We start from the raw sequence: 26,057 nt of genomic DNA, 5'->3' as shown, positions 1-26,057 counted from the left end.
AAGTGCCACTTATACTCGATGAAACTGATCAAAATTCCCTCTGCAGTGATGGTTTAATGTTCAACTTTTCCTCCCAAGAAATTATAGTAGCTGCTGTCTTCCATTCAAACACAAAAATTATTTTTTTTTGTGTCAAATTAATAATCACATCGCTCAGAAGAAGAAGAAGTGGAGAACGATTTCTGCTTCTTTTGTGTGACAAATTTATAATCAATCCAAAAATTGTAATCTTGAATGTGTAAGCAATTGATTATTGACAATGATTGAAAATAAAATATTAAATCCATTCGTATGAACCGAGTTTTCTACTTTGTTGGGTATTTGATGAGAATAAACCTAGGCATTGTTCTCAATCAAAGATACGGGGAATGAGCTAAAATGGAACTAAAAGAACATAATACCCTTCAACAGAAATAGACTAGGGAGGGTCAAGAACATAACAAAGGAAGGTAAGGGGTGTAAATAACAAATGAGAGGGACTACCTTTGCCTCGTCCTAATAGGGAATGATTCCCTAGAATCAGATTAATTATACATTTCGAGTTAATGAATTAAGGTCAATCTATGAAGATTATAGCCTTGGGTTTGAAATTATATAACAAAATATTTCAGCAACAAAATTGTATTGCAAATATTCAGGTCCAATATACTGCCTCAAATTTTCGTCTTCTGTGTACCTATCCATTTATCAAATTTGCACGGTTTGTGTCCTACCTACATCTTACTTCCATCACAACTCAATTTTTACACTTAACATTCTTTGTGAAAACTCTGCACCATCATTTGTGGGAGTCTAACCTGTACCCTTAAGTGTTACTTCTAATGTATGTTTTGTGTTATGTGATATATTGTTAATTTTGAAATGATATGCTTCTTTCTCTGATTTTTCAGTTTTAAAAAATGTTTAATTAAACTTTTACCCTTTATATTCTTAATTGAAATATTGAATCATAGTACATATTTAAAAACCCGTGGACGTCAGACTTACGTTATTTGAAGTTTTTCGGTTCTGGTGACGCGATCAACCTGAAATTTTGTACGAAGCTTGAAATTGTAATAAAATGGATAGAGTGAGTATACGCAATTTTTACTTGTCCCCGACATGGTTAGATCACGTTGTTGGATTGTGATATATTTTCAAATCCAAAATTTTGCTATATCGTTATGAATGTATATTATATTGAATGAAATATATTTATTTAAGTGATTCCCGATTAAATATGCAAATTTGAATATCTGGAATTCGATATTTTTCCTAATTGTCGAATTTATAACAAGCAGTATATATATTTTTTTCTGTATCTACCTAATGAAATCCAAGGATTGGCAACTTTTGCTCTCCTAGTGTCATCAGTTGTTACACGTCGTTTGACGCGCTTGAAGTTTGTTTTCTGAATTTCTGATATATTTAGTTATTTATTCCAATATTATTTGAGTAAATATGAAACATTGATTCACAATAAGACATAAAAAGTGCATTCTTTGTGGATAAACTCGCGAATTGAGTGAAATATCGTATCACTGATATGTTTTCATTTCCGCGCGCTTCATGTCAAATTTGATAGTTCATATTGGTGACTGAATTTTCTTACTGAAAATGATGTCATATGCTCCTTCTATTTATGTTTATCTAAGCTAGAATACAATCAGTATAAATCTAATGATTCTGATGAGTCCTCAATATAAGGGGCCTGTAGCGATCCTGGTACACCTGAGGATTCGAAAAATAATCGCTTGGAGAATCAGTCCTGGTTGAAGAAACTCTTCCGATTTCGGAGCAGATTTGGTATTATTTACTTGAATATTGAAGGGATTTCTAAGGGCAGGAGCGATTTATTTTGTCGACATTGGCCATATATAGTGATGCGGTGGTGATCCTTCTTCAAGAAACCCGCATGAAGAATAACTCACATGAATAACCTAACTGACTAACTAACTAACTAACTAACTAACTGACTACCTCGGTAGTGCAGTGGACAGAGATGTCGACTGTGGTGCCGAAGGTACCGGGTTCGAATCCTGGCTAGGTCATGGATGTTGTACATGTCCGGTGATGGTTAGGTTAGAGACTAATGACCATAGCAGTCGATGCCTTCAATGAAAGAAAAAAAAACTAACTAACTAACTAACTAACTAACTAACTGACTAACTAACTGACTAACTAACTAACTATCATGAATAACTAACATGAATAACTAACTAACTAACATGAATAACTAACTAACTAACATGAATAACTAACTAACTAACATGAATAACTAACTAACTAACATGAATAACTAACTAACTAACAAGAATAACTAACTTACTAACATGAATAACTAACTGACTAACTAACTAACTAACTAACATGAATAACTAACTAACTAACATGAATAACTAACTAACTAACATGAATAACTAACTAACTAACATGAATAACTAACTTACTAACATGAATAACTAACTAACTAACTAACTCACATGATTAACCCGCATGATTAACCCGCATGATTAACCCGCATGATTAACCCGCATGAAGAATAACTCCATGAAAGAGGAGTTTCAGCAGGTTGAATATTGATGGATTATTTATTGAGTTCTGTTTGTTATCTGGCTTGTTATGCTGAAAAATCATTAGTTAGTGGTGTTGAGTTGGTCCGGAAAGGTGGAGTTGACGGAGTATTTTTTATTACTTTGAAATTTTGTAATATTATCTTCATTTATATGTACAAAACCCCTAATAATTTTTGGTCGATAAATTTCGATATGATTAATTCTTTTTTATCCTTCAATTCATTGTGGTGATTTCAATTGTCATCATCGTGGAGATTATCGAAAAACTGATGGACGACAGACGAGAACTTTATACTCTCCTTATCCCAGTTTTATATCTGGGACTGGGTTACAAACATAAAAACATTTTGTACACTGTGAATTTCTTCTTCCTTTTTTTATTCTCTAAGTGGCCTGCGCAATAATAATCTTTCTGAAAACCTTATGAATGAGAAAAATGTATGCACAAGTATCACGAAATATCATTGTTACACTAATGTAGGTACATTTATATTAAGCATTGTGACGACATTTTCGACTAGACACAGACATTATATCTAATTGCTTTTTGTCGCCACTGCTGAAAGGATATTGTTCGAATGAAGAAGAAGCCCTTCACTATTAATATGTCAGCTTATTTTGTTAACAAATTCATAAATCAATCACTGCACCCATACAGAGAGACAGAATTGTTGCTGAGGTTTTTATCTGTTGTCTTTTATCATTCGTTGATGCCTCATTCAAATTTCCTTCTCTAATACTGAGATTCATCGACACACGCTTCATTATTTGGAATTAACAATTCGTATTGCTCTTTCCCAATTAGCCGAATCTCATTGGTTGAGAAATCGTGACGAAATGATATAGCTCTCTGTTCAGGGAAAACAAAATTTAGAAGAAAATCTATTTGGGTTCAGGAGAAAATATCATCTATTCAGTAAGATTCAGGTGAAGCTGAAGAATATTAAACACCTTCAAGAAGTAGCATATTCATATCGTCCTCCATTTTGATTAATACGCTAACCCTCAATAAGACTCATAATCTTCCACCAAGCTTCAGCCCCAAGTCGGATGAAATGAAAAAAAAAACAGGTTCTTCAGCAGGCGGCAGGAAAATATTCTAAATGTGCCGTAACCGAATCAAAGAGAGATTAGATGGGCTCAATCCATTTGGGAAAGGTCACCGTGTAGGATTTCTTAATTAAGAGGCAAGAGCTTCCCACAAATCAGATTTGAAGATCATCCCGTTGCCGTTATCAAGTTATACGATCCCAATTTCGGGGATAATGTCTCCCTAATGTGGCGGTAACGGTTTCCTCAACTATATCGATTATGCTATCCAACTTGGCGGTTTGCAATTTGGAAATCCATCTTCAACTCCCCCGTATCTCCAACGGAGACTGGTGACGTTGTGGTGGGACGTAGATGATGGGGACAAATGGGCTCATCCGTTTCACTGGCCATGGGATGACGTTTAAAAAGTCGCAGGAGGGTCAATGATAGCCTATGATATGGTAGTCAGTCTAGTCTGGTGACAGCGTGGGTCCCTGGGTAAACAGGTAATAAACAAGATATCAAATTCAGCACAGAAGATGTTGTATATTGTAAAAAGATAAAGATATTCTGTGCCAATATTCTATGACCACAGAATATCGAACAACCTCGAGATGAGGGAGGTTAGGTCCTACTCCAATTTGCACGTGCACAGACAACAAGAGCTACATACTTGTAAATTAATAAAATCAATAAGTTCAAACAGAAAGTGTCTTTAAATATATAAAGTGAAATAAAACATGGTGTCAGGTGTGTGCTCCAAAGAAAAGTTAGGACGGCCGAGGTTCAAAAATAGACAGAAGAGAAAGCAGGCCGCCTTCCCAATTAACAAGACAAAGAAGACGATAGGACTAAAAAGGACCTGTTACATAAAAAAGGTGGAAAAAAAATTGGAAGATAGTCTTTGTGGAAGAAGGAATTAAAAAAAATTGTTCTAAATGCTAGAAGTGAATGAGGTAGTTCAAGAGGAAATTGTGTTGTTGATGATAATGCCTCATATAGAAGAGGGAAGAAAAATAAACAGAAGGGAGTATAGAACTTTCTAAGTAAGGACAAACAGTAGATAATGAACTAGGAAATGGACAAGAAAGTGTAGAAATTGAAAATTACTCTGGCGCAAATAAAGGCTAAGATAATGAGAAAAACGAAGCTCTAAAGAAGTTTCGGCCAATGACTTGAAATTCCATTCGTGCCAGTCCACTTTCAGCCACTTGTAGTGGAAAATCCAGCCCATTTGCTTCTGATCAGGAAATGATTTTGTTCACGATGAGTTGCTCAGTTGAGACTATATTATATTTTATTTTTTACCTAACTAACTAAAACAAAAAAAGTAAAAGCGTGTTATGTATTAGGGTTTTATTTAAGTTGAATTGAGTTTCAGAAATAAATTAAGGTTAAGTGTTAAGATAGATTCATATTTAAGATAAAAAAAAAGTGTATATTGTAAAAAGATAAAATATTCTGCAGCAATATTCTACGACCACAGAATATCGAACAACCTCGAGATGAGGGAGGTTAGGGCCTTCTCCAACTTGCACGTGTACGGACAACACCAGCTTCATATTTGTAAATAAATAAAATAAATTAGTGCAAACAGAAAGTGTCTTTAAATATATAAAGTGAAATAAAACGGAGGAGGGCATTGAAAAAAAAATCGACTCTCTGTTCATGAGCTTATATCAAAGAATAGGAGCTGTGATAAATAATCCTCAATTTTATGCGAGAAGGACACAGTAACTAAAGTTACCCAAGACCTCATAGAGGCCTGGAACGTTTATGATGAGAGAGAGGAGAGAAATCTTTCCCCGAATAAACCACTGTGTCATTTCGTCACGATGTCTGTATGTTTTGACTTGAGCTTTAGATATGGAATGATAATTTCATGCTTCGTGCAAAACTTCACTCTTTATCAGAATCAAAAACAAAATCAAGAATATTGTAAAAAATACTCAAATCTCAATGATATCGAATTCGCCCATGTGATGATTTTGCGTGGAGATATAATATTCAAGCTTTTTGCAAAATTTTGTGTTAATTTCATCAGAACTCCAAAAAATTAAAGCACCATATCGAAAAAAATTTAGATGCATATAGCGAATTAAAGCCTATGCAGAGTTTCATGTGGATCACGTCATCAGATACAAATCTGTAGTGACTCTTTGCTTGTCCGAGAGATTGCTTCATAGGGTGCGCATATTTTGGAAGAACGCCACATTCCCTTCTACGGTTGCTCCGCTATGAAGATGGAAGATGTAAGAGACAGGGAACACTAAATGCCACACTGATGATTCCATCAGTGGATGCACCTTGAAAATTTTTCGGTGAGGAGAGGGGGGAGAACCCACTCGTGAAGAATACAATTTTCATTGTTAGTGCTGAAACCAAGTAGGCGAGTTGTTTAAGTACTTTATTGATTAAATACAATGATAGTTTGTCTTATTTCCTCATCTTCATTGAAATCAATATAAAGAAATAAAAAAAATTTCAAAGAGTGAAACGGATTTTTTCTAAACTGATGGTGTCTTTGTGGTTTAAACCCGTCTGAATTGTATTGGAAGAAGAACTTATTGAGTATATGACATGACATAATAAATTGAAATTTTGCCAGACAGAAAAAGTATGCTTTCAACTATCGTTGGAGCCAGAACGGTTTATCGGACAAGGGAACAAAAAAACTTGATGATAGAAACTTGTAGGAAATTTTATTTACTTTGTTTTCGTATGGCAATGTCATTCAAAAATGGAGATTTTCCGAGTTATATCCAAAAAAAAAGTTCTTCTAGTTTTTTGAATATGTTTCTATGTACCATCATAAAATTATGGTTAGCCCCCTAAATAACAGAAAAATGTCGAAGAAATAAAACTACTCCAAAACATTGCCGTGAGGGACTCTTTTGAGCACAATTTGACTGTAAATGGATTGCCTTCGAAGTTACTTTGAATAAGTCATTTTATGTATAACATTCAAAAAAAGCTCAATACGGGTGGAAGGATACCTATTATAAATTTTTTTCATACATCTGTCAAATCGAGGTTGTACGCTTGGAAACCTCACTGCTAAAATGGTACTCCACAAACACTGCTCATGGAATATATTTAATTCGCGTACGCGTCCCACTGTTTATTTCATATCCTGTCCTAACAACCAAGCGCGGTCCCAGGGAGGGGGGTCAAGGGGGTCATGACCCCCCCCAAAATGGAACCACCACACTCAATATGCGTTTCAAGCAGACAGGGTACGAAATGGTCCCATCAAAAGACTTGAAGCCCATTACGGCGATACCCCCCTCCCCACAAATTTAAGGCTAGGGCCTGCCTTGTTAACAACGTTTTATCAGACAAAAAAACTCAATTAGAGAAATTTGGAGGGACTTTTATTCACTTCGTTTTTGTATAAGAAGGTCATTCACGAAAAATGTTTCGAGTATAAAAAAATGAAATTTGGTCAAAAAATGTTGCACCCCAAAAAAAACATATATCAAAGAAATCAAAACTACCTCAAAGTTTTCCTGTAAAAAACACATATTGACTGAACTATTCCGGTGGTTTAAAGTTCACCACTCCTTTGCCTACCATCCTGAACCTGAAATCATGCCGGTGACATTGTGGTTAGAAATTGAGGGGGTGGTATATCCGAATGGGTGTATTCACCTCGGCCGGATAACATTGCCATTATATTTCTAATCGAAACCGAAGTCGGACGCCGTGAACCGGGAATATGATTGGAAAATTGGCGAACTGTCAAACGCATCCCGGCAAAATGGTAGGTAATATTCGCTTTTTTCGCGTAACATGTCGCCGAGGAACTTTTCTCACTACAAATCGAGCGAAAGGAATTGACTTCTCGAGGAGTCGGAGGAGGAAACCGTGTAGGAGTTCGTCGCTTTTTCACAACCGGCTTATGCCCAAATCATTAACTCCGACGTAGACGGGGAAAGAGGATGTTGCATAATACGAATTGAAAAAAATTAAAACGGAAATTGGAACATGGTTTAACGGACATGGAGAAGGTTGGATTCTAAGAGGTCGCTACAATAATATCTTCCGTTACTTTTTTTCTCATCAAAAGAAACAGGTAATGAGAGAATTAAAAGTAGAGAGCCTGATCTTTTATTACCAAGCAAAGGGTTTTCCAATAAAAGGTTTCATTTTGATATTAAAAAAACGAATATATTTTAAAAGAAATCAATTATGTTCGCACATTTGGGAATGTCCTCTATAACTCCACGACTTACAGCTTTAAAGATCTTTGTGGAGCATTACCATAAGCCTTATCTTTCACGTATCCCCTAAGGGAAAAGTTCAACGGTTGCAACATTACGCTACTGGAATTTTCAAAGACGCTGTAATTTGTCAATTAATCGTATGCTATTGGTCGCCGGTGAAGCGCCAACGGATGCGCGTATCTAAATAAAGAAACAGAGAGAATTTTCTGACAGATTTTAAGAATGATCGAGACTTCAGGAAAGATACGTACCTTGTTTTAGATTTCAGCCATTACTAGTTCAATTTGAATTTTAGAATTTGATTTATCGGCGAGAATTGTGTCGGGATTCTCGCACCTCCCGTGGGATTGGAACAACAGAAACCTCTCTTGGGATTGAAAAATATCAAGAAAGAAGTACTTCCTTGAGATACAGAATTTGGAATAGTACGTACGATAAACCACTTTAGTTCCTGAAACTGAAAGAATACCTGCGTAATACCTGGCGTTATTACATCAACTTCGCTGAATGAGAATTGGAGTACTATAGCTTCCTGATAAGATCTGGTGTTCTGAAGGCTGAAAATAATTTACAGGAGAGGTTCCATCCTGATAGCAGAGTAATTCATTAAAAACCGATTTAAGTCAAGTTTGTATTTCAATATTATTTGTTTAGAGTAAAAAGGATCAATTATGTATATTTTAATTTCATTAAAATTGTAAAAACCTGGGTAGGAGTTTTGTTTCCAAATAAGCCAAACCACCCCTAGAAATCAGTCATTAGAGTCTCATGGGCAATTGTAAGGTTACACAGTGATAAACCACAAGATCTCAGTGGCCAATTGGGATAATCTCTTCGAGAAATAACAATACCAGGAAACTTTTCTTGCAAAATAAATGTCGTCCTCATCAATATCTTCTAATTCAGGCCATAAAAATCCATTAAGCTCGCGGTAGCGGAATCCATTCAGTAATGGACAAACCTAAGTTTTCATCAACACTAGGCGCTACATCAACAATATTCTCACTTGTTTTTGAGTCAATTTTGAACTGCAGTTTTGATTCTTCATATCACTTCAGTCAACAGCACAAAGTTTGAGTTTGAGTTTGATTCTTGAAGTACGTTAGTTTTAGACTCGATCTATCTTATCCAAACAATGGTATACCACATTAACAATTGTAAAGTAGATACTATTTCTAAGAAATATATTTCACTCGTTAATCAACTGTACCTATTTGCTAGAACTAATTAATTGATCTGCATGTTCCTAGACTGCCTGTATACAGCCCAACTACTTTATGTTACCTTCTTTTTCCAAGCTCTAGCGTTTTTCTTTTTTCGCCTCTGTAGATATTTTTCATGATTATCAATCTGATATAAGGAGGGCTATTATGGGATCACGGCTTCACTGTGGAAAGTTAGGTGTGAGCCTTTTTCGCTCAAACCTGGCTCCATTCAATTTATTAATTGTTTCAATATATTCTTTAATTTTTAGGTTTAATAACTTGTATATTTATTTTCCCATTCTGTAATTGGCTTCGGCTGCAGAATAGTGTAATTATTGAATAAAATAAATAAAATTAACGTCTGAAATTTGTCCACTAGTTTCACTATTGTCGGCGAAGAAAGTACTTCATTCCTCCAACTGTGACTGCAAATTTTCACCATATTTGTACTGAATTTGAACTTTTTCAATGCGTTGGTTAAACGTGTATCCATCCATTTTTAGTGATGGCGTAGTTTTTACTTGTCAAATGTCAAAATATGATAGCTGCCCAGATAGCGGGTTAGTTAAAATGTAATGTCTAATTGGAAAACCCTTATATTCTCAATTTTTCTAGAAAATAAATACCGAAAATAAATATTACTACAATGCTTAATAGTATAAAAGACTAGGACGAAGGCACTGCCGCTTTTAAAAGAAATACCATTAAATAATACACAATTGGTTTCAAATACCACAACAGGAGGCGGCACTTCAGTATCTGGGGAAGACAACCAGTCTCACTATCCCATTATCGCAGATTATTTCCTTTTTATTTAATTGAATCATATCATGTTCCAGTGTAAACTGAACACAAATGACTGCAAGTAACATTTCTATAATTCTAGTATATCTATCGAAACTTTTCAAAATATATCGACATATCGTTTTTCAAAGCGCAATACATAAGGATGTTATCTTCTACTCTTTAATATTACCTAATTCTGAATTTCTTCAGTCATCAGTGTTATCATCTATACTTTACTTTTCCAGTACTACCACAACTCTCACAACGTGCTAAGTGAGAGCACTCCAGGTGTAACCTATTCTTCCGTTGGTCAACATGAACTACACCTGTTGTGACGTCACGCCAGGAACAGACTTCCTTCCCCTGTCTCAACGCAGGCAATTGTTCTTCCTGGTTCTCCTAGCCATCGCATTATACACTCTTGTTCACCTTCTCCTAGTTCGCTTAGGATTTCTTAATACTTTGTAAATTATTGTAAATTATATCGATAATAGATTTATATACATAGCAGAGGTTGAATGTTTTATTATGCAATCGGATTCTAACTTTTCCAGTTGGATTAGTGTTGATCTTTTTACTATGTACATTGTAATTATATAGGTATCTATTTGTTCTTCATTCGATTGTGTAATGACTCATGTAGAAATTTGTGTGATCTTATACCATTTAAATTATAGTTTGTTATTGTTATTCTCTTCATTTAATGTGATCATAGTTAATTAAGAATTAAAATATGTTTACTATCTTGTAAATCCATACATTTTAGCATTAATATATTGCCTTGATAAATAAAAGATTTTATCATCATTCCTTTCGAAATTGTTGACATTATGATTCATATCATTTTTATTCATAGTTCATTGTTATTATGCAGCTTCTTACTTTACATGCTAGTGAGTTGTATTTTGCTTACTGAAACTTTCGAATTCAAAAATGTCAATACTACATACATGTTTTAAACAAGTACAAGACTGATTTCTTCTCACCGAGTTGAAATGGAATATCACACTGAAATCATTTGTAGAAACAAAAAAATCACTAATATTGTGCTAGTACCCTAATGATGGTTCACCTTATTTATTGTTGTTACTCATAACATCTTTATTCGTATACGAATCATTCCATAATTCCAATGAAGTCACTATAATATGCGAGTATTATTCGCATTTTCAAATAAACTATAGATTCATGGAATATATTATCTTTATAGTTTATTGCACTTTTGTTGGATTGTGATTAGTCATTACTAGATATTTGTGAAAAAATCTTTCACCCATCATTGACCTAAGATTTTATAACTTTGAGACACCCATTTTAGAACTACCAGCAAACAAACAAGTTTTGGAAATGAACTGTAAAAAAATTCATATTTCATTTATCTGTTTCGAGGGAAAATGCAGTTGAGTAGAACGTTCCCTTTCGGCAAACCATAAGAAGCATTGATTTTTTCATAAATATTTTCTGATTGTTAAATACTTTCGATAAAATCTCTTGAGTTCTGCCTGCATAAAACAAAATTCTTTTTGCTTTTTTATTCGACTGTGATATTATGATTTAGTTAATTTAAGAAATGAATCATTTAAATATCAATGAACTACATGAAGAGAACCTCAACAGTTTAATCATTGGCTACACATAATATAGTAATTTTATTTCCTTGTGTTAGACTATCCTGATTTCAAACCTGAAATTTGTTTTTTAGTTAATATTTATCACTTCAGAAGATACTGAATTTAATAGAAATTTCTCATGAAGAAGAACTTAATTCTGAATTCCACAATAAATATTTTCTGAAACCCTAACTGGCAAGATATTTGTAGCAATATTTCAATATTTTCTTTGTTATTCATTTAAGGAAAACTATCTGAAATTAATGATAATACCAGCCTACTAATTTAATTCTCTGTATAATTCAATCCAAATGAATATTATCCCTTGACAATTTTATTGATTTTAGATTGGTGAAAGATACACAAAATGTTCTGCTTCAATCCGCTCTTCTGTAGTCAATCATATTTCTATTTTACACTGTAAGTAAAAGTTAATGTATTTTTATAATCGTTTTGTATATATCTATTTAATGTATATTGAATGTGAAGTCATTAATTATCAAAATTTCATTACTTACTATAAATCATAATATATAGATGTTTCATTTGAATAAATTGGTCAATTGTATAGTTGAAGAAATCAAAAGTTACTTGTTATTCTAATTGAAATCAGAATATAGAAGACCTATTTTTTCGGAGTAGAAGAAAACTATTATTCAAATTGGTGTTGCAATGAGTTTCCATGAGTTGCATGTTTTTTGTTATTATCAGTTATTTTCTTCATGTTGTTTCGAATAAAAATATTGAAATAAACTTGAACATTATTCCCTTGAATAAATTAATGGTTTTCTGGAACCTCTTGGAAATAACATACCACAAAGGTAATTGAAGAGAACTACAGAAAGATTTTGAAAAGATTATGATATTGTAGTGGACTTTGACATGTTTGTTTCCATTCATCACTAATTACGATAACTATTCTGTATGATAAAATTTAAAAATTAATAATCATAAATTGTGGATTACCAATTCATATGAAAATTTTGCAAATTTAAAGCATTTACAGGCTTCTACAATGTTACAATCATTTATACAATCTTCGTATATCAAGTGATGAAGCCACATATTCAATTCCAGATATCACTTATTGAGCGGTTATACCTTTATTTTTCTATCGTTTTTTGAACAGTTTTCTTGAGGGAACAAGAACAACAATTGCATGTTTCAAAGGTTTGATTTTCCCTCTTCAATATAATTTAATAGCATAAATATAATATATTATAATGGCATAAATATTGTTATCAAACTATCGACGAAAGATATTCTGCATTCAGGTTAGTCTATTTTGGATAAAATCGAACTTTCTATTAACAAAAATTATTGCTACATATTTTCGCCACGAACTCAACACCCCCACAAATAACAGAAAAATTTCTCAGCTCCATACACCAAAAGATATTCTATGGTAGGATAGTTATAAAACCAGAAAAATTTAATTAGTTTTTCCCATTTAGAAACTACATAGCTGAATTGTTGGATGAACTTTATATAAGCACAGAATTTCAGTGAAATCTGATAGAAGACTCCAATTACTCACAAATTAACAAAAAAAAATTTTTTACCATATCTTTATGATACGAACCTCACAAAATTTCATATGGACATTCATTTCATTATTCTTCAACTGATTTCAAAATTCCAGGTGGATTGGATGAATTGAAGATAATTCCAGCGATTCTTTTTTGAATAGTAACAGCTTCTTGCGCAGTATTACATTTTCAAAAAGGTGAAAAAAAATAACATGAATAATTTTCATTAATTCATTTTTAAAATTATGTTCTGTAAGAATATTTCAAATTTTCCTATATGCTTTCCAAGTTGATCGAAATACAAAAATTGAATGGAAAGATATTGAGTGTAAACGAAAAATTAGATCAATCAAATGAATTTTCATAGCATAAAGGTTATAGAAGGAAGATTAATTAGCATTTGTTTATTTGATTGTAGGCTATTCAATTTAATTTATCATTTAGGCTAATTTAATTTGATTTAATTAATCATTGTAGGCTATTTTGAATCAAATTTCCCTCTTCTTGAGGAATACTTATTTATGAAATGTGTAGTAAATGAAATACAGAAAATTTGCTAATCCAGTATTTATTAGGCTGGAAATGTTCAACCACAACATAGCAGGCCAAACAGTAAATAATTAATAGATAATATTTACAGAAATAGACATTTTTCAGCTGACGCACTTGCTTCTATCAAGTGACCAACAGCTCTAACACTGGATTATAATGAAATATTGTATTGGAAGAGCGATAAATTTCCACAAACATGCTCTAATAATACAATATACAGAGTGATACTAATCTTACTATCCATATCTGTAACACAGAACAGGTACCTATCAAAATATATACAGTAAAAGAGTAATCAATTGGTAGATCTTTTTATATACTTTAGAAAATGAAAGACTATATTCAATATTACATACGACTTTTCAGAAATTATGTAGGTAATATTCATATCTCAATTGAAGAACAATTAGTCATCAACAGTTCATTTAAAAACAACAATTTTGAATAAGGGGACAATGAGTTAAAAAAATTAACAAATTGAAATCTTTTTTCAGCATTTACAACTTCAAAAAATTAAAATAACAATTAAAATATCCGCAAAACTAGTTGAGTGAGGTTGTGAATTTAATTCAGTGGATGAAAATAAAAACACTGATGGATTTAGGATTAAAAGATAAAAGGCATGTTTAAAACACCTAAATATGTTAAAATTATTTTTATAGAAGACATAAGATTTTAGGGGTATTGCTTACCTCTTGATTAAAATACTCAAAATAAATTAATTCACATATGATTGGGCATATAATTTTATAAATGAACAGAATGAATATTTCCTACAAGTCATTCTTGTAGTCTTGTGATGCTTCATTTTATCCTGCCAACTAATAGTTGCTAAAATATAGTTATATGTATGTAAATTTGAATAAAAATAAAATTGAAAATAAAACATTTTGTTAGGTTCTTCAAAATATCGGATAATAAATAAGCCATATACCTATCTGAACTGAAGAATATAAACAATAAATACATATACAAAAATATAATATACATTCTTTACTTGAAAGTTCTAACTAGAGTAGGCATAATTTGATTATTCATAATACTTAAAAATCTAGTACAAATAAAACTATACAACTCAATAATCATTATGTCATATTTTCTCAGATTCTTTAATACATACTTATATTACAAAACTGCATGGATAATCATTCGAGCTACCATGAAATAAATGGCAAGTAATTAAAAAATAAAATGAATTGAAATTGCTGTACAAGGTATAAAAACAATAATAATAAATATAAAAATTGTTGATTTCAGCCTAAATAATCTTGAACTAAGGATTGTTCTTTGTACAAATACATTAAGCCAAAGTTTGAATACAGTCCTGAAACAATAATTTCATTACAAAATTCAAACCTAAACTATCAAACATATAAAATGAACATTTATACTTTGTACAACACGATGACAATAAAAAAGTCCCCCCCTTAATAAAACTATTGATATCAGGGCAACTTAATCTGAAATGCTTTGGGTACTGAAGGAAATTAATTTCTCATAACATGTTATCACAGTACCTAAATAACAAATTGTGGTGAAGAAAAATATTATGTTTATTGTCGTTCAATCTGTCATCCTTCAAAATCATTGACTAGAAATATAAAAATTAAAATCACAATCTATTTATGAAGACATGTTTAGATCAGAAATATTATTCAGTATTTAAACAAACTCGACTTTACGTTATAATGAGAATATTTCCTATTCGGGATTGGAAAAGTAATGAATAAATAGAGTCAAGAGCAATGCATACCCTTACTCACTGTTTAAAGTGTTTCCAGCAATAAATAAATATTCAATAAATTTTCTTTTTGTGCAAATTCAGAAAGAGATGTGTAATTTCTTCATGCTTTAATTCATACCCCTCTTTCAGTCAAGTTTATTCAGTACACTGATCGTCATTATGTACAATATTTTTGTACATAAATAGATTGGATAGACAAATATCGGCTTATATTTTAGATGGAGCCTTAAAATCTACATTTAAAAAAGGCATTTGAAAAATATCTCCAATATATAAATGTGACGATTACATTTTTCTAGGAATCATTACCTTTTAGATACAAGTCTACCCATTACATATCAATTTATGTAAGAAGCATATTAAAAATCTTAATCAATAGTTAACTGTCAATCATACCCTTTACCATATTCGATGTTGGTCCATGATTTTGATATTTTTGAAAACCATTGAAGATTCACTTCTGGCTACTCCTCAGTCTACCAATGAAATTCTTCTTGGAAGTATCTTTTTTTGGAGAAGCACTTTTTGGTGTAGCAGTACAGGAATTTTTTTCATTCACTACATCTTTATCTAGTTCTGCCATAGCTTCTTGGATTGCATTTTCAAGTTGAGAGTTCAATTTGCGACTTCTGTGAAAAAAATATATGGGTCATACAAGTACATCTTTCACATTAAAGATTTATAAAGATGTTATACACTGCATGAGGATATTGAATACTGGAGAGGCAAAAACACTGCTTTCTTATATTTCAATCAAATATAAGAAGAACTGATTTTGCCAAATTATAATGATGTACCAGAGAGTTACATAAAATACGTGTACAAAACAAAAACAATTAAAACAAACTCATCTTACATCTACAGACTCAAAATACAGGTACTTCTGATATTCAAGCACCTACAATACCTTCTACATTAATTCGAACAATTGCACATCTAATCTAACTAACAGAAAACAATGAGATGAAAACAATTAGTATAATTTGGGCAGTGTTATGATGTGGCTGAAATTTTTCAAATTTGTACACTCACGTTCTTAAATTTTTTCGAGCTCGATGGTGCGCATCCAATCCTTCAGAAAGCGACTGGAGTGACGATTTTTCTACTATGGAAGTCGATTTTTCATTACCAAACCATTTAACTGTGGCTCTGTCATCTTCTAAGCTGATAATTTTGCCAGGCCACGAAGGATTACACTTAGATGGACCCCACACTAAATCTCCTATCATAAAATTGGTTTCCCTTTCTTTTTCAACTTTCTGATCACACTCTGAGAATTAAAACAATTTCGCTTTACAATTATGACGATTGTTAAGACTACATTAGCGCGAAGGAAATGAGATGATGAGATGCGAGAAAAGGCCTTGATCAAGATTCACCATTTTTGTAATGTACAGTTCTGTGTTTGTGTTGTTGGTATTTACAGTTCGTTATTTTAGTAAGCCACACCATTGTTTTCTTCGAAAACCGATATTTTCATACAATTCAGCCGAATGTTATGCCCTTAAATGAACACTCCACCTACAATGTTTAATGCTACCACAAAGAACTAATGTCAAACACCATTAATATCATAAGAGAAGGCTACATAAACTGTTACAACTATGATGAATAGAAAATGGCTTGATTTCCATAATCTATTCAGAAGTTAACTCATTCAATCATTCGTGATATCAGATATTTCACCAACATTACTGATGAATGAATCAACAATAAGACAAATATTAGTAAGATATGCACAGATGACACATGCAATATTAAAACTTTCACTAACTCTCACTTCATACATAACATGCATGAAAATTAAAACAGATCAATCTCCAAAGCTACAAATATGAATCAAACGGCACTAACCTTCTTCATCCTGGAAATGTATCTGTCTGGTCTCCATGACTAACAGAGTGTCACTGCTTTTCCGTTTCTCAGAGTGCCTAGAACTGACAACTGATTCATCTGCCTTGATCTGATCTGCCACAAAGTGAACACCAGATACCATAGTCGACGATTCAGCATAAGCAAAATGAGTAGGATTGTTTTTCTTGGCAAGGTAATGCATCTGGTCACTGGTGACCTCTGTGTAATCATGCTTTTGACTTGCTATCACTTGAGCTCTGAAGCATTCATTGTCCGAGCTCTGATTGTTGAAATCGGCAGAGTCTGGTTCACTGCTCGATATGCAATGGACCATTGCCTGAAAATGAATTCAAAATGTTAAAATGCCTATAACAAAATTCAGTTCTGGCTTTAACCATTAAGAAAAAGAGTAGGAGACCACCAAAATCAATGGACCTATGAAAATTTTTAAATTTTCGTGGCTCTTTTAATTTCATACCAAAAGATTTATATCGAAAAGTGACTCACCATAGACTGATGCCTTCCCTGTATGGTAACATCACCAAAACCTGCAGAACAATTGGAAGGGGCAGGTGAAAGGCCATCATCAGTGCTGCCTGAATGTGTAGTTGTATCTACAGTGGGTGGACTTTGTCCTCCTAAGGCCAAAGGACTATGTGTAGTAGTATCTGGAGGACTTCCTGCAGAAACCGTAGACGTTTGGCAAAATGTGTTGGTGGTAACGGCTTGAGACTGATTGGTTGCAGTTTGTGTGGATACTGAATGCCTATAAGAAGGATTCTGAGGACACTCTTTAATCAAAACAGGATGCATTTGTTGCTTGTTCTCGTTTGAACTTATCAGAAAGTTATGATCAACATTCAGAGTAGTGGTTCTCTGCATATTCGGTTGGTTCTGTTGCTGTTGGTTATTGGAAACCATTGTTGTCTGTTGCTGTACTATGGTGGTATTTTGTTGAACATATGTGGTATTCTGGTTCGAATTTGAAGCCGATATGTTATTGCCAGGGGCGCAGGGTACCATAAGCGTTTGACCCATCTGACTGCACTGGATATACTCCTGCTGAGGAGCCTGTTGGGGACGCATCTGTTGCGCCGGACTGCTGAATGTAACCTGCTGTGAAGGGCTAACATTTGCAACAAGAGGACTCAACTGGCCACCAAACTGACCGCCGTTTACCACGAATTGCCCACCATTAGGTGAAAGAAATTGAGCACCGGGACTATGCTGCTGCTGAATGATCTTTCCTTGAGTTGGAGCTGGTGTCCTGATAACCATTCCTGCAGGACCTGCAGCTATTATATTTTGGGAACCGTTGAATACACCACCATTCTGAACAGGAGTCAATATATTCTGTCCATTAACATTTTGCAATTGCAACTGCATGCCGATATTAGATGTATCTTGTAGTATTGTGGCTGTACCATCTGGATTCATCACCATGCCACCCAAATTCGGTACTATGAATTGCTGAATTGTTGGGAAATTCTGAACCACTCCTGTTCCGCCATTTATCAAGTTGACAGGCTGCAAAAGATTTATTTGTTGCGCCGGTTGTGAATTAGTGATTAGCTGTTGAGTTCCAATATTAGCCTGACCATTCATAACGATTTGCGCAGGACCTCCGTTTTTGCTAGGAACGATAGTTAAGGCTTGCATAACCGGACCTGTTATGCTTTGGGGACTGTGAGCCATTTGGATTTGCTGTGGGAAACTCTGTTGTTGCATGACCATACCAGGATTCTGTTGTGCCGCTATTTGCAGCATGCCAGCCACAGTTTGAGATGAAAGTTTTCTCTTTTTACCTTTCTTTTTACTCTCAGGAGATAGCATTCCTTGTCCTCGTCTAGCCTCATTTGTCTCTATCTGTACTTGTTGTTGTATGACGTTACCGGTAACAATCTGAGGTATTTGCATATTTTGACCCACTGTTACTCCATCCATCGTCATGGCAACACCAGGCTGAAGGACAAATGGTGCAGGTAATGCATTTACAAGTACAGTCTGCTGTCCCAACATCTGTTGCGCAACAGCTGGTATCATTTGCGTCATTGCAGCTGTAACATTTGTGATCATTGGAGATGCTGATATCGGAGGCATCGACTGATTCGCCATTAACTTAGGTGGTGGTGGGGGCATAACATTGGTCTGGCAATTTCCAGTATTGGCCATTATCAGTTGTCCTCCTGAAGAAACTAGAATATGCCCAGGAGGAAGAGTAGACTTAACTATGGTAGGAGATACTTGCGCATTAGTATGCGCTACAGATGATGGATGTGGAGAATGTGGAACCTGAATGCTACTAACTACACTCTGTACCATTTCTAAAGGTGATTTGGATACGTTTACAGTTACTGATTGGTTCGACATTACGTTTGGCCCTTGAATGGAAGACGGTGGAGATGGATTGTTGACATTTTGTGGGCTATTAATGGATACTGTAGCAGTATTAGCTCGTCCTGCTAACACAGACGTGATCGTGTTACTCCCTACAGTCCTTCCACTTGCCATTGTAGTAACAATTCCAGATATAAATGGTCCTCTAGAATTCTGTATATCTTGCTGTGGCACACTTGTATTCACATAATATTCTGGTCTTGGTGGAGGACCTGTGTTGTATCCCTGACCATCCTTGATCTGATTCATTTGAATTTGCTGCATATTTGTATTGCCACTTGAAGAATACACAATATAATTTTGACCAGTTTGCGAATCTGATATTCTTTGGACCATATATGGTTGAGAATTCTGATTTTGCTGATGATGATTCTGAGGTTGACTCTGCTGTTGATGTTGGTTTTGCATTTGTTGAGGATGCATATTTGGCATTTGAAACTGATTTTGGATTTGTTGAGTTGGAGTTGGAGGTGTGGGAGTAACCGAATGTGAAGAATGTTGATTCGGGTTGTAAGGACTGGGTGTATGTGGAATGGGTGTATTTGGATTGGGCGTCATAGAGGACGGAGTGTGAGAGTTTGGAGTGGGTGGGCCGGAATGAAAACCATCAATGGGAGAAACGTTGCTAGTACTGACGGTTCCACCTTGAATCGGCCTATTATCTGGCGAGTTTTGTATGCTTTGCTTATCAGAGAACGTTGAAGATGTCACATCTTCTATTCCACCTGAAGAACTCGGCGTGCCTGGCTGACTATTCGGTCTGGAATATTGCAGTATTTTTTGACCTTGGTTGTTCATTTGTTCTCTTATTATATATTGTTGACTGGCATTCATACTATCTGCTATGCATCCTTGACACTGTACATATTGTTGTTGTTTTTGTTCGTTTGCATTCACAACAGCGCTACTATCCGCTACTCCTTGAGTTATAGTTTGTACAAATTGCTGTTGCATCATGTTTTGCATTTGTTGGGATTGCTGTTGGTTTTTGATAACATCTGCATTCTGCTGATTGGCTATTTTTTGAGGCACACTTTGATTTTGCTTCATTTGCATCATCACATTACTTGGTAAAGGCACCTCGTTGTTTTGACTACTGCTAATTGATATTATATTAGAGTTTTGCGTAGGATGTACCGAAGAAGTTGGACTGTTACAAATATATCCCCCACAAGGATTAGCACCTGAAAACAAAATTTAATCAAGATAATGAACCAAAAACGAACGAAACAACCCAAGACTTACCTGTTTGTCTGTTTATAGTATTGTTCAATAAAGCTGTCTGTTGAGCCAAATACCCACTAGGGTCTTCCATAAATGAGGGGCCAGGATTACTCTGGCTCGCTGGAGGTACCTGGTTGAGAATGACACCTCTATCAGGCTCATTAGAAATCTGCCTAATATCTACATTTGGACAAGGAGATTGTGTTGTTTGACATTCCATGACGAAACCACCTCGATTCTTCGCCATTTTTCCCAGTTTGATCTTTTTCTTTTTCACTTCCTCCTGCCACATCATAGGGTGTTGGTGCAAGGGTGGCACTCTCTCATAAACATTTGGCATTTGATTCTGCTGATTAGGCTGGTTGACTGGAGCTGGGGCTCTGTTGGGCGGCCAGTGCATTTTTTGATGGTTCGGATTCATCATCATGTGCTGCTGTTGTATCATTTGACCCTGATTGAGTACCTGCTGCCTAAATCCATTGATCGGCATATTACCTGGAGGCATCAAAGGTCTCACAGATTTCGATGGATCATATTGAGGCATTTGAGGGTACATTGGAGGTTGGTTATTGTAGAATTGTGGAGGATTTTGCGCCATTCTTTGCTGGATATCTAATGGCCTTTGTTGATTATCCATACCAACCGGCATTATTTGCAGAGGCCGACCAGGTCCACTAGGCTCATTCGGCTGACTATTCACGTATAGTCTTTGTTGTGATTGAGGGTGATTATGCAACATCGGTTGGGCGGATTTCTGACCTTGGAACAAAGTCATATTATTTTGACTATTTATAACATTCTGCGCATGCTGAATGGGAGGCATTGGCTTCTGCACATTGATAATCTGACCATTTGGACCAATCACATGCTGATGGTGGACATGAACATTCGGACTATCGTTAGAAAGTTGCCGATGTTGGTTAGGGACGTGATCAGTTTGATGTGATATGTTTGGAGGCATGGATTGGTGCTGGTGGGTCATGGCGATGTTTTCCCCATTATGTGTAGGCTCGTTTGAATCCTGACCAAGTGGATACCTAGGCATCGGCATGTTGCTCGGATATGCTTGAAGTCTGTTTGTTTGCTGCATCTGTTGTTGTTGTTGCTGATGTGCTGACCAGACCTACGGAGGAAATAGGTATCAGATTTCAAGTTTGAATGAAGTTGAAGGTTTCGATATTTATTTTTTTATATAGGGTACTCACCTGTTGGTTCACTTGTTGGTTTGTTGTGCTGTCTTTGGCGAAGTTCTGTTGTCCCATCGTCATTTTGTCTCGTTGAGCCAATATTTGTGAAACTGAGATACCTCCGCAGTAAGGCATATCGATTCTTCTCTTTTTTCTCTTGACATTGTAATCTAGAATAAAACAACATAATCAATACAAGATCTGTAATAATACAACTATAACGTTAAAGGGTTATCAGTCTAGAATACAAGGAAAATGGGTATTGCGATCAAGGTAACCTCTCATAAGATTCTTTTTGGATAAAAATGAAACAGAGTTCACTGAAATCGTTAACCTTTGCAGGAATAAAAATAAAACGGGAACGAACGAAGGAATTACATAGGACGGGGAGAATCTGTATAACATTCCCAAACGTGAAATGCAGACAATCCAATTTTAAAGCAAATTGAATTACCCTATTCGAGACTTCACATTGCCGGTGCGCTGAAAATACTCCGGCTGCATATATGGATTAATAAATTTCATTCCATTCTACATTGTTACACGTAAGTGCTCTTTCATCTGTGACGTTGGAGAGATTTTATATTTTATTCGACTCGTTATTACGACTGGCTTCTTCGGGCTATGTTAGAGATGCAATTTTGCCGTGCTGCAAGTTTAGTATTGCATAGGAGGAGATTCCGTTGCAAATTTATATGTACATGACAGTCGGAATACATTTTCACAGAAATGTAATGCGATGGAGCAATTTCTGTCAGCAGAAAACATTTCATAAAATCTTCTCGTTCTTTCTGGGAGCTCGTTCTAGGATACAGCGTACTTGCATTTTGATCGAAATATGTCTGTGATTTTTAAGTTTCAATTGAAAAATACCGATAAGGTGAGATTTTCATCTAAAAATAGATATTCAACGTGGAACTAATTGAGATATTTTCTAATCAAATTTTCATGAAGTGAACGTCTATTGGAAGGTTTCAGTATTTCGACTAACAAGTGAAGGCAAGATTTTTATTTTGTGTTCCATTGAATGCTCAAAATTCGATGTATTCTTTTTTCATCTTCAAGTAGGTACTGATCATCCTGATTACCAAAAAGATATATCTTCATTTGATCTGAAATAAAATAATAATAAATGTGTTTGTGGCCATCGACCTGAGTCCTTCAGCCAAAACTGAAATATATTTTACTCTCCCGTGAAATCCTTTCTCTAGCTTTGAAAATATAGAAACATTAAATAAAAACGAAACACCAGATATGACTTGATGAAATATCAGATGGTGTATGGCTATCGATCTATTTCAAGATTTTACACTAACGAAAACTGTGAATTACCAACCATGTGGGCCGCCTTCACGTGTACAAGATGTTCGCTATCACCGAACAGAGTAATCAAAACCTGATCGCAGCAATAAAAAGCCATTTCGATCGACGCTCGGAGTAGGCAATATTAGTATTATAAAGCATCTGCTACTAAGGTAATAACGTTCAATTTGCACCATCAACCAAATGGGATGTCCAGAGACAGGCACTGCAATTCGAAAAATAAAAACGATAACGATGCAAATTGCTCTATCGCATCGGTGAGATTTTGTTGGCAGACAAATGGTTGAAACTTGAAGCTGAAGGAATAATGAGAGGTAAAATCAGGATGAAGAAAACCATGATGCACTTGAACAGGAAGGTTAATTTCGTTCATATCTCATGAAGCGATTTTACACCACAGATTAATTATTAGTCTATGTTTTCAACATATATAGGAAGTGAAATATATCGTTACCAATATTGCTCATAGGTGGTCAGTTCCCTTACGAGGGCAATAAAATGGGTAATACAGTATGGTACGGCCAATTTCAAGAGAAATATAAATATTTCCTCGATATGATGGAGTTCCGGGATTCTTATGGTGAAAAAACGTTTCTAGTCATGCTTATTATTTGTGCATCGTAAAGTTCTCTAATGGACTTTGTTTATGAAGACTCCATATGAATATTCGATCCCAATCCTATTTATTTATCTCTGAATTGGTAAGGAACAATCGAAAAAAGGGTTGCGTTCTTCAATATAAACAATAATTTTCTGGACAGCAGGTTTATTATTTATAATTAAGCTTTCAAGTCTACTGAAGACTGTAGATGAAGATTTCTGTGTCGGTCTGTGTGATTGCTTGTCCTTGTAAAAACTTGAATTTCTACAATTTTTATCCGATTCCAATGGAATTTGGTGTGGGTATCTTGGTGTCGTCAGATTTTTTCTGTTTTCCATAGTTTCAGAGACGCGATAGTCAATATTTTCTTCTTATGAAAGCCATATTGGTTCTTCTTATGAGGTGATAAAGAAAAAAATATGAATTCAACAATTCACACTCTACAAAAATATCGAGTCTATCTACGCAAATTTGAACTTCCTTTTTATTATTTTATTTGACTAGTAGGCTGGTGCCAGAATTGTCAAGTTACTTGTTTCTTCGTTCAGTTGTTAAGTGAAATCATCACTTAATTTTTGTAGAGTGTGATACATTGTTAAAATCGTAATTTTTTCTTTATCACCTCATAAGTAAAACCAATATGGCGTCATAAGAAAAGAAATTTACTATCGCGTCTCTGAAACAAGAGAAAACAGAAAAAATCTGACGACGAAGTTTTTTCGAGATATCTCGGGAACCATTGGAGATATTTTGGATCTGTTAACACCAACACACTAATCCCTAAATAACGCAACTTTTTTGTAATTCAAGCCACCCAGTATCTCTAACGGTTTTCGATATCCCTGTAGTGCCCCTCTAAATAATAAGATAATAGTATTGCAAGACTGAAAATAACGTACTGCATATGTGTAAAGAGCCGATTTTTCGGGGAAAAAGACGAGAAAGCACAGTGCCACACCCTCTGTCAGAGCATTTTGTTGTGTATGAAGAATACGTGAACGATTTCGATACGAGAAAGTGATGTTTCACTCTCCGCCTATTTATCTTGAGTGCTCATAAACGCAGTCACTTTAAGGCCCATAAACAATACCAGAAATGAAATGTAGTCGCACGAAGTTATTATATTACGACCATCTAAGGAAATCCAACCATCGCATCGATATATCGATTTTATTGGGCATTTATTGTTGAAAATACGTTTCGTTCGGTCTCGGCGAACATGTGAAGTAACCAGCGGTATAACCGAGCTGTAGATTGGAAAAATCGAAAACGTTCTAACGTCTCGAATCAAATGACCTTTTGTGTGAGCACGTGGGAGGCGTTGAACATGACAGTAACCTAAGGAATGTGATGCTCTACTAGCTCAATAAATAATAACGATAGATTGCTAAATATAGATTCTAATAGATTTTCCATGAAGTTAGGTATGTCTAGAGTTCCAATGGAAAAAATAATCTCTATTTATTGAAGTCTTATAAAAGGGATATTAGATTGAATAAAATAATAAAATCTTCTTTTCACACTCAGTATTCAGTAACATTGTTAGCAAAATCGTTAGCGATCGTTCCTTCAACAGAGCGCAATATATCACTGTACAAAGCGATCGAGTTGCGTTAAGATATGAAATAAGAGTTTCAAATATGATTCAAATTTCGTGTTGATCGCTTGATAAGAACCACAAAAAATTCAAGCAGAATGAAAAAAAAACCGAATTTCGGCCTCAACAGACCCGACTCAGTCGAAATTCTTCGTGTAGATGTAGAATATAACACACTTTGGGGCTTGATGTAAAATTTTGTTAATCACATCACCTGAACCATAACAAAATCAAGGACAAAAACATTTAATATTGACTCCTGACGCAAAGTCAATGTTTTTCCAGATATTTCTTCTTATTTTATAAGAACTTGAATAAATTCATTTTCATGAGCTATATCCCCAAAATAGATAGCGACATCAATATGTAATTGTAGTTTGGTTTTATGCAAAGATAGACCAAATACTCAGAATATGGAACCGGGGTATCGAAGCACTGTGGTATTAAAGTTATAGGAAAAGAAAATGTCGATGAACTTGCGAAGAAGAATCAAGGTCAACACCTGTTGGTTCTGAGCTCTTCTGTAGGCTTGGAAAAGACCAATATAAAGCAGCAGTCCAACAATGGGAGTGGGACAATAGAAAAACCCTCTGGAGAAACACTCCGGGCAACACTCAGGCAAAGAAATTTGTGGT

At 34.7% G+C, this 26,057-nt stretch overlaps 2 protein-coding genes across 4 annotated transcripts in view; one reads left to right on the top strand and one right to left on the bottom strand.

The window, feature by feature from the left end:
• The window catches only part of LOC123679699 (dopamine receptor 2), a 258,175-nt gene extending 246,722 nt beyond the window's left edge, over positions 1 to 11,453 (top strand). Inside the window, exon 4 of the mRNA XM_045617116.1 lies at positions 10,050 to 11,453. Coding sequence (XP_045473072.1) covers positions 10,050 to 10,139 — 90 coding nt within the window. The 3' untranslated portion in view covers positions 10,140 to 11,453. The remainder of the gene's footprint in view (positions 1 to 10,049) is intronic.
• Positions 11,454 to 13,495: 2,042 nt separating this feature from the next.
• The window catches only part of LOC123679681 (nuclear receptor coactivator 6), a 247,336-nt gene continuing 234,774 nt past the window's right edge, over positions 13,496 to 26,057 (bottom strand). The window contains exons 1-7 of one of the 3 annotated variants that reach the window (XM_045617105.1): positions 22,356 to 22,376; positions 21,920 to 22,071; positions 20,736 to 21,837; positions 17,601 to 20,674; positions 17,094 to 17,430; positions 16,272 to 16,509; positions 13,496 to 15,868 (exon numbers count right to left, since the gene is read on the bottom strand). In XM_045617105.1, the coding sequence (XP_045473061.1) occupies positions 15,694 to 15,868; positions 16,272 to 16,509; positions 17,094 to 17,430; positions 17,601 to 20,674; positions 20,736 to 21,837; positions 21,920 to 22,036 (5,043 nt within the window). In that variant the 5' untranslated portion in view covers positions 22,037 to 22,071; positions 22,356 to 22,376 and the 3' untranslated portion in view covers positions 13,496 to 15,693. Of the gene's footprint in view, positions 15,869 to 16,271; positions 16,510 to 17,093; positions 17,431 to 17,600; positions 20,675 to 20,735; positions 21,838 to 21,919; positions 22,072 to 22,355; positions 22,377 to 26,057 lie in introns of those variants that run through there. The other 2 variants (XM_045617089.1, XM_045617097.1) reach the window with 2 other exon arrangements.

The sequence above is a fragment of the Harmonia axyridis genome, chromosome 1 (assembly GCF_914767665.1).
Source record: "Harmonia axyridis chromosome 1, icHarAxyr1.1, whole genome shotgun sequence".
Classification (NCBI taxonomy): Eukaryota; Metazoa; Arthropoda; class Insecta; order Coleoptera; family Coccinellidae; genus Harmonia; species Harmonia axyridis.
Note: the sequence above shows the minus strand (reverse complement) of the source record. Positions and strands in the feature narration are given on the sequence as shown.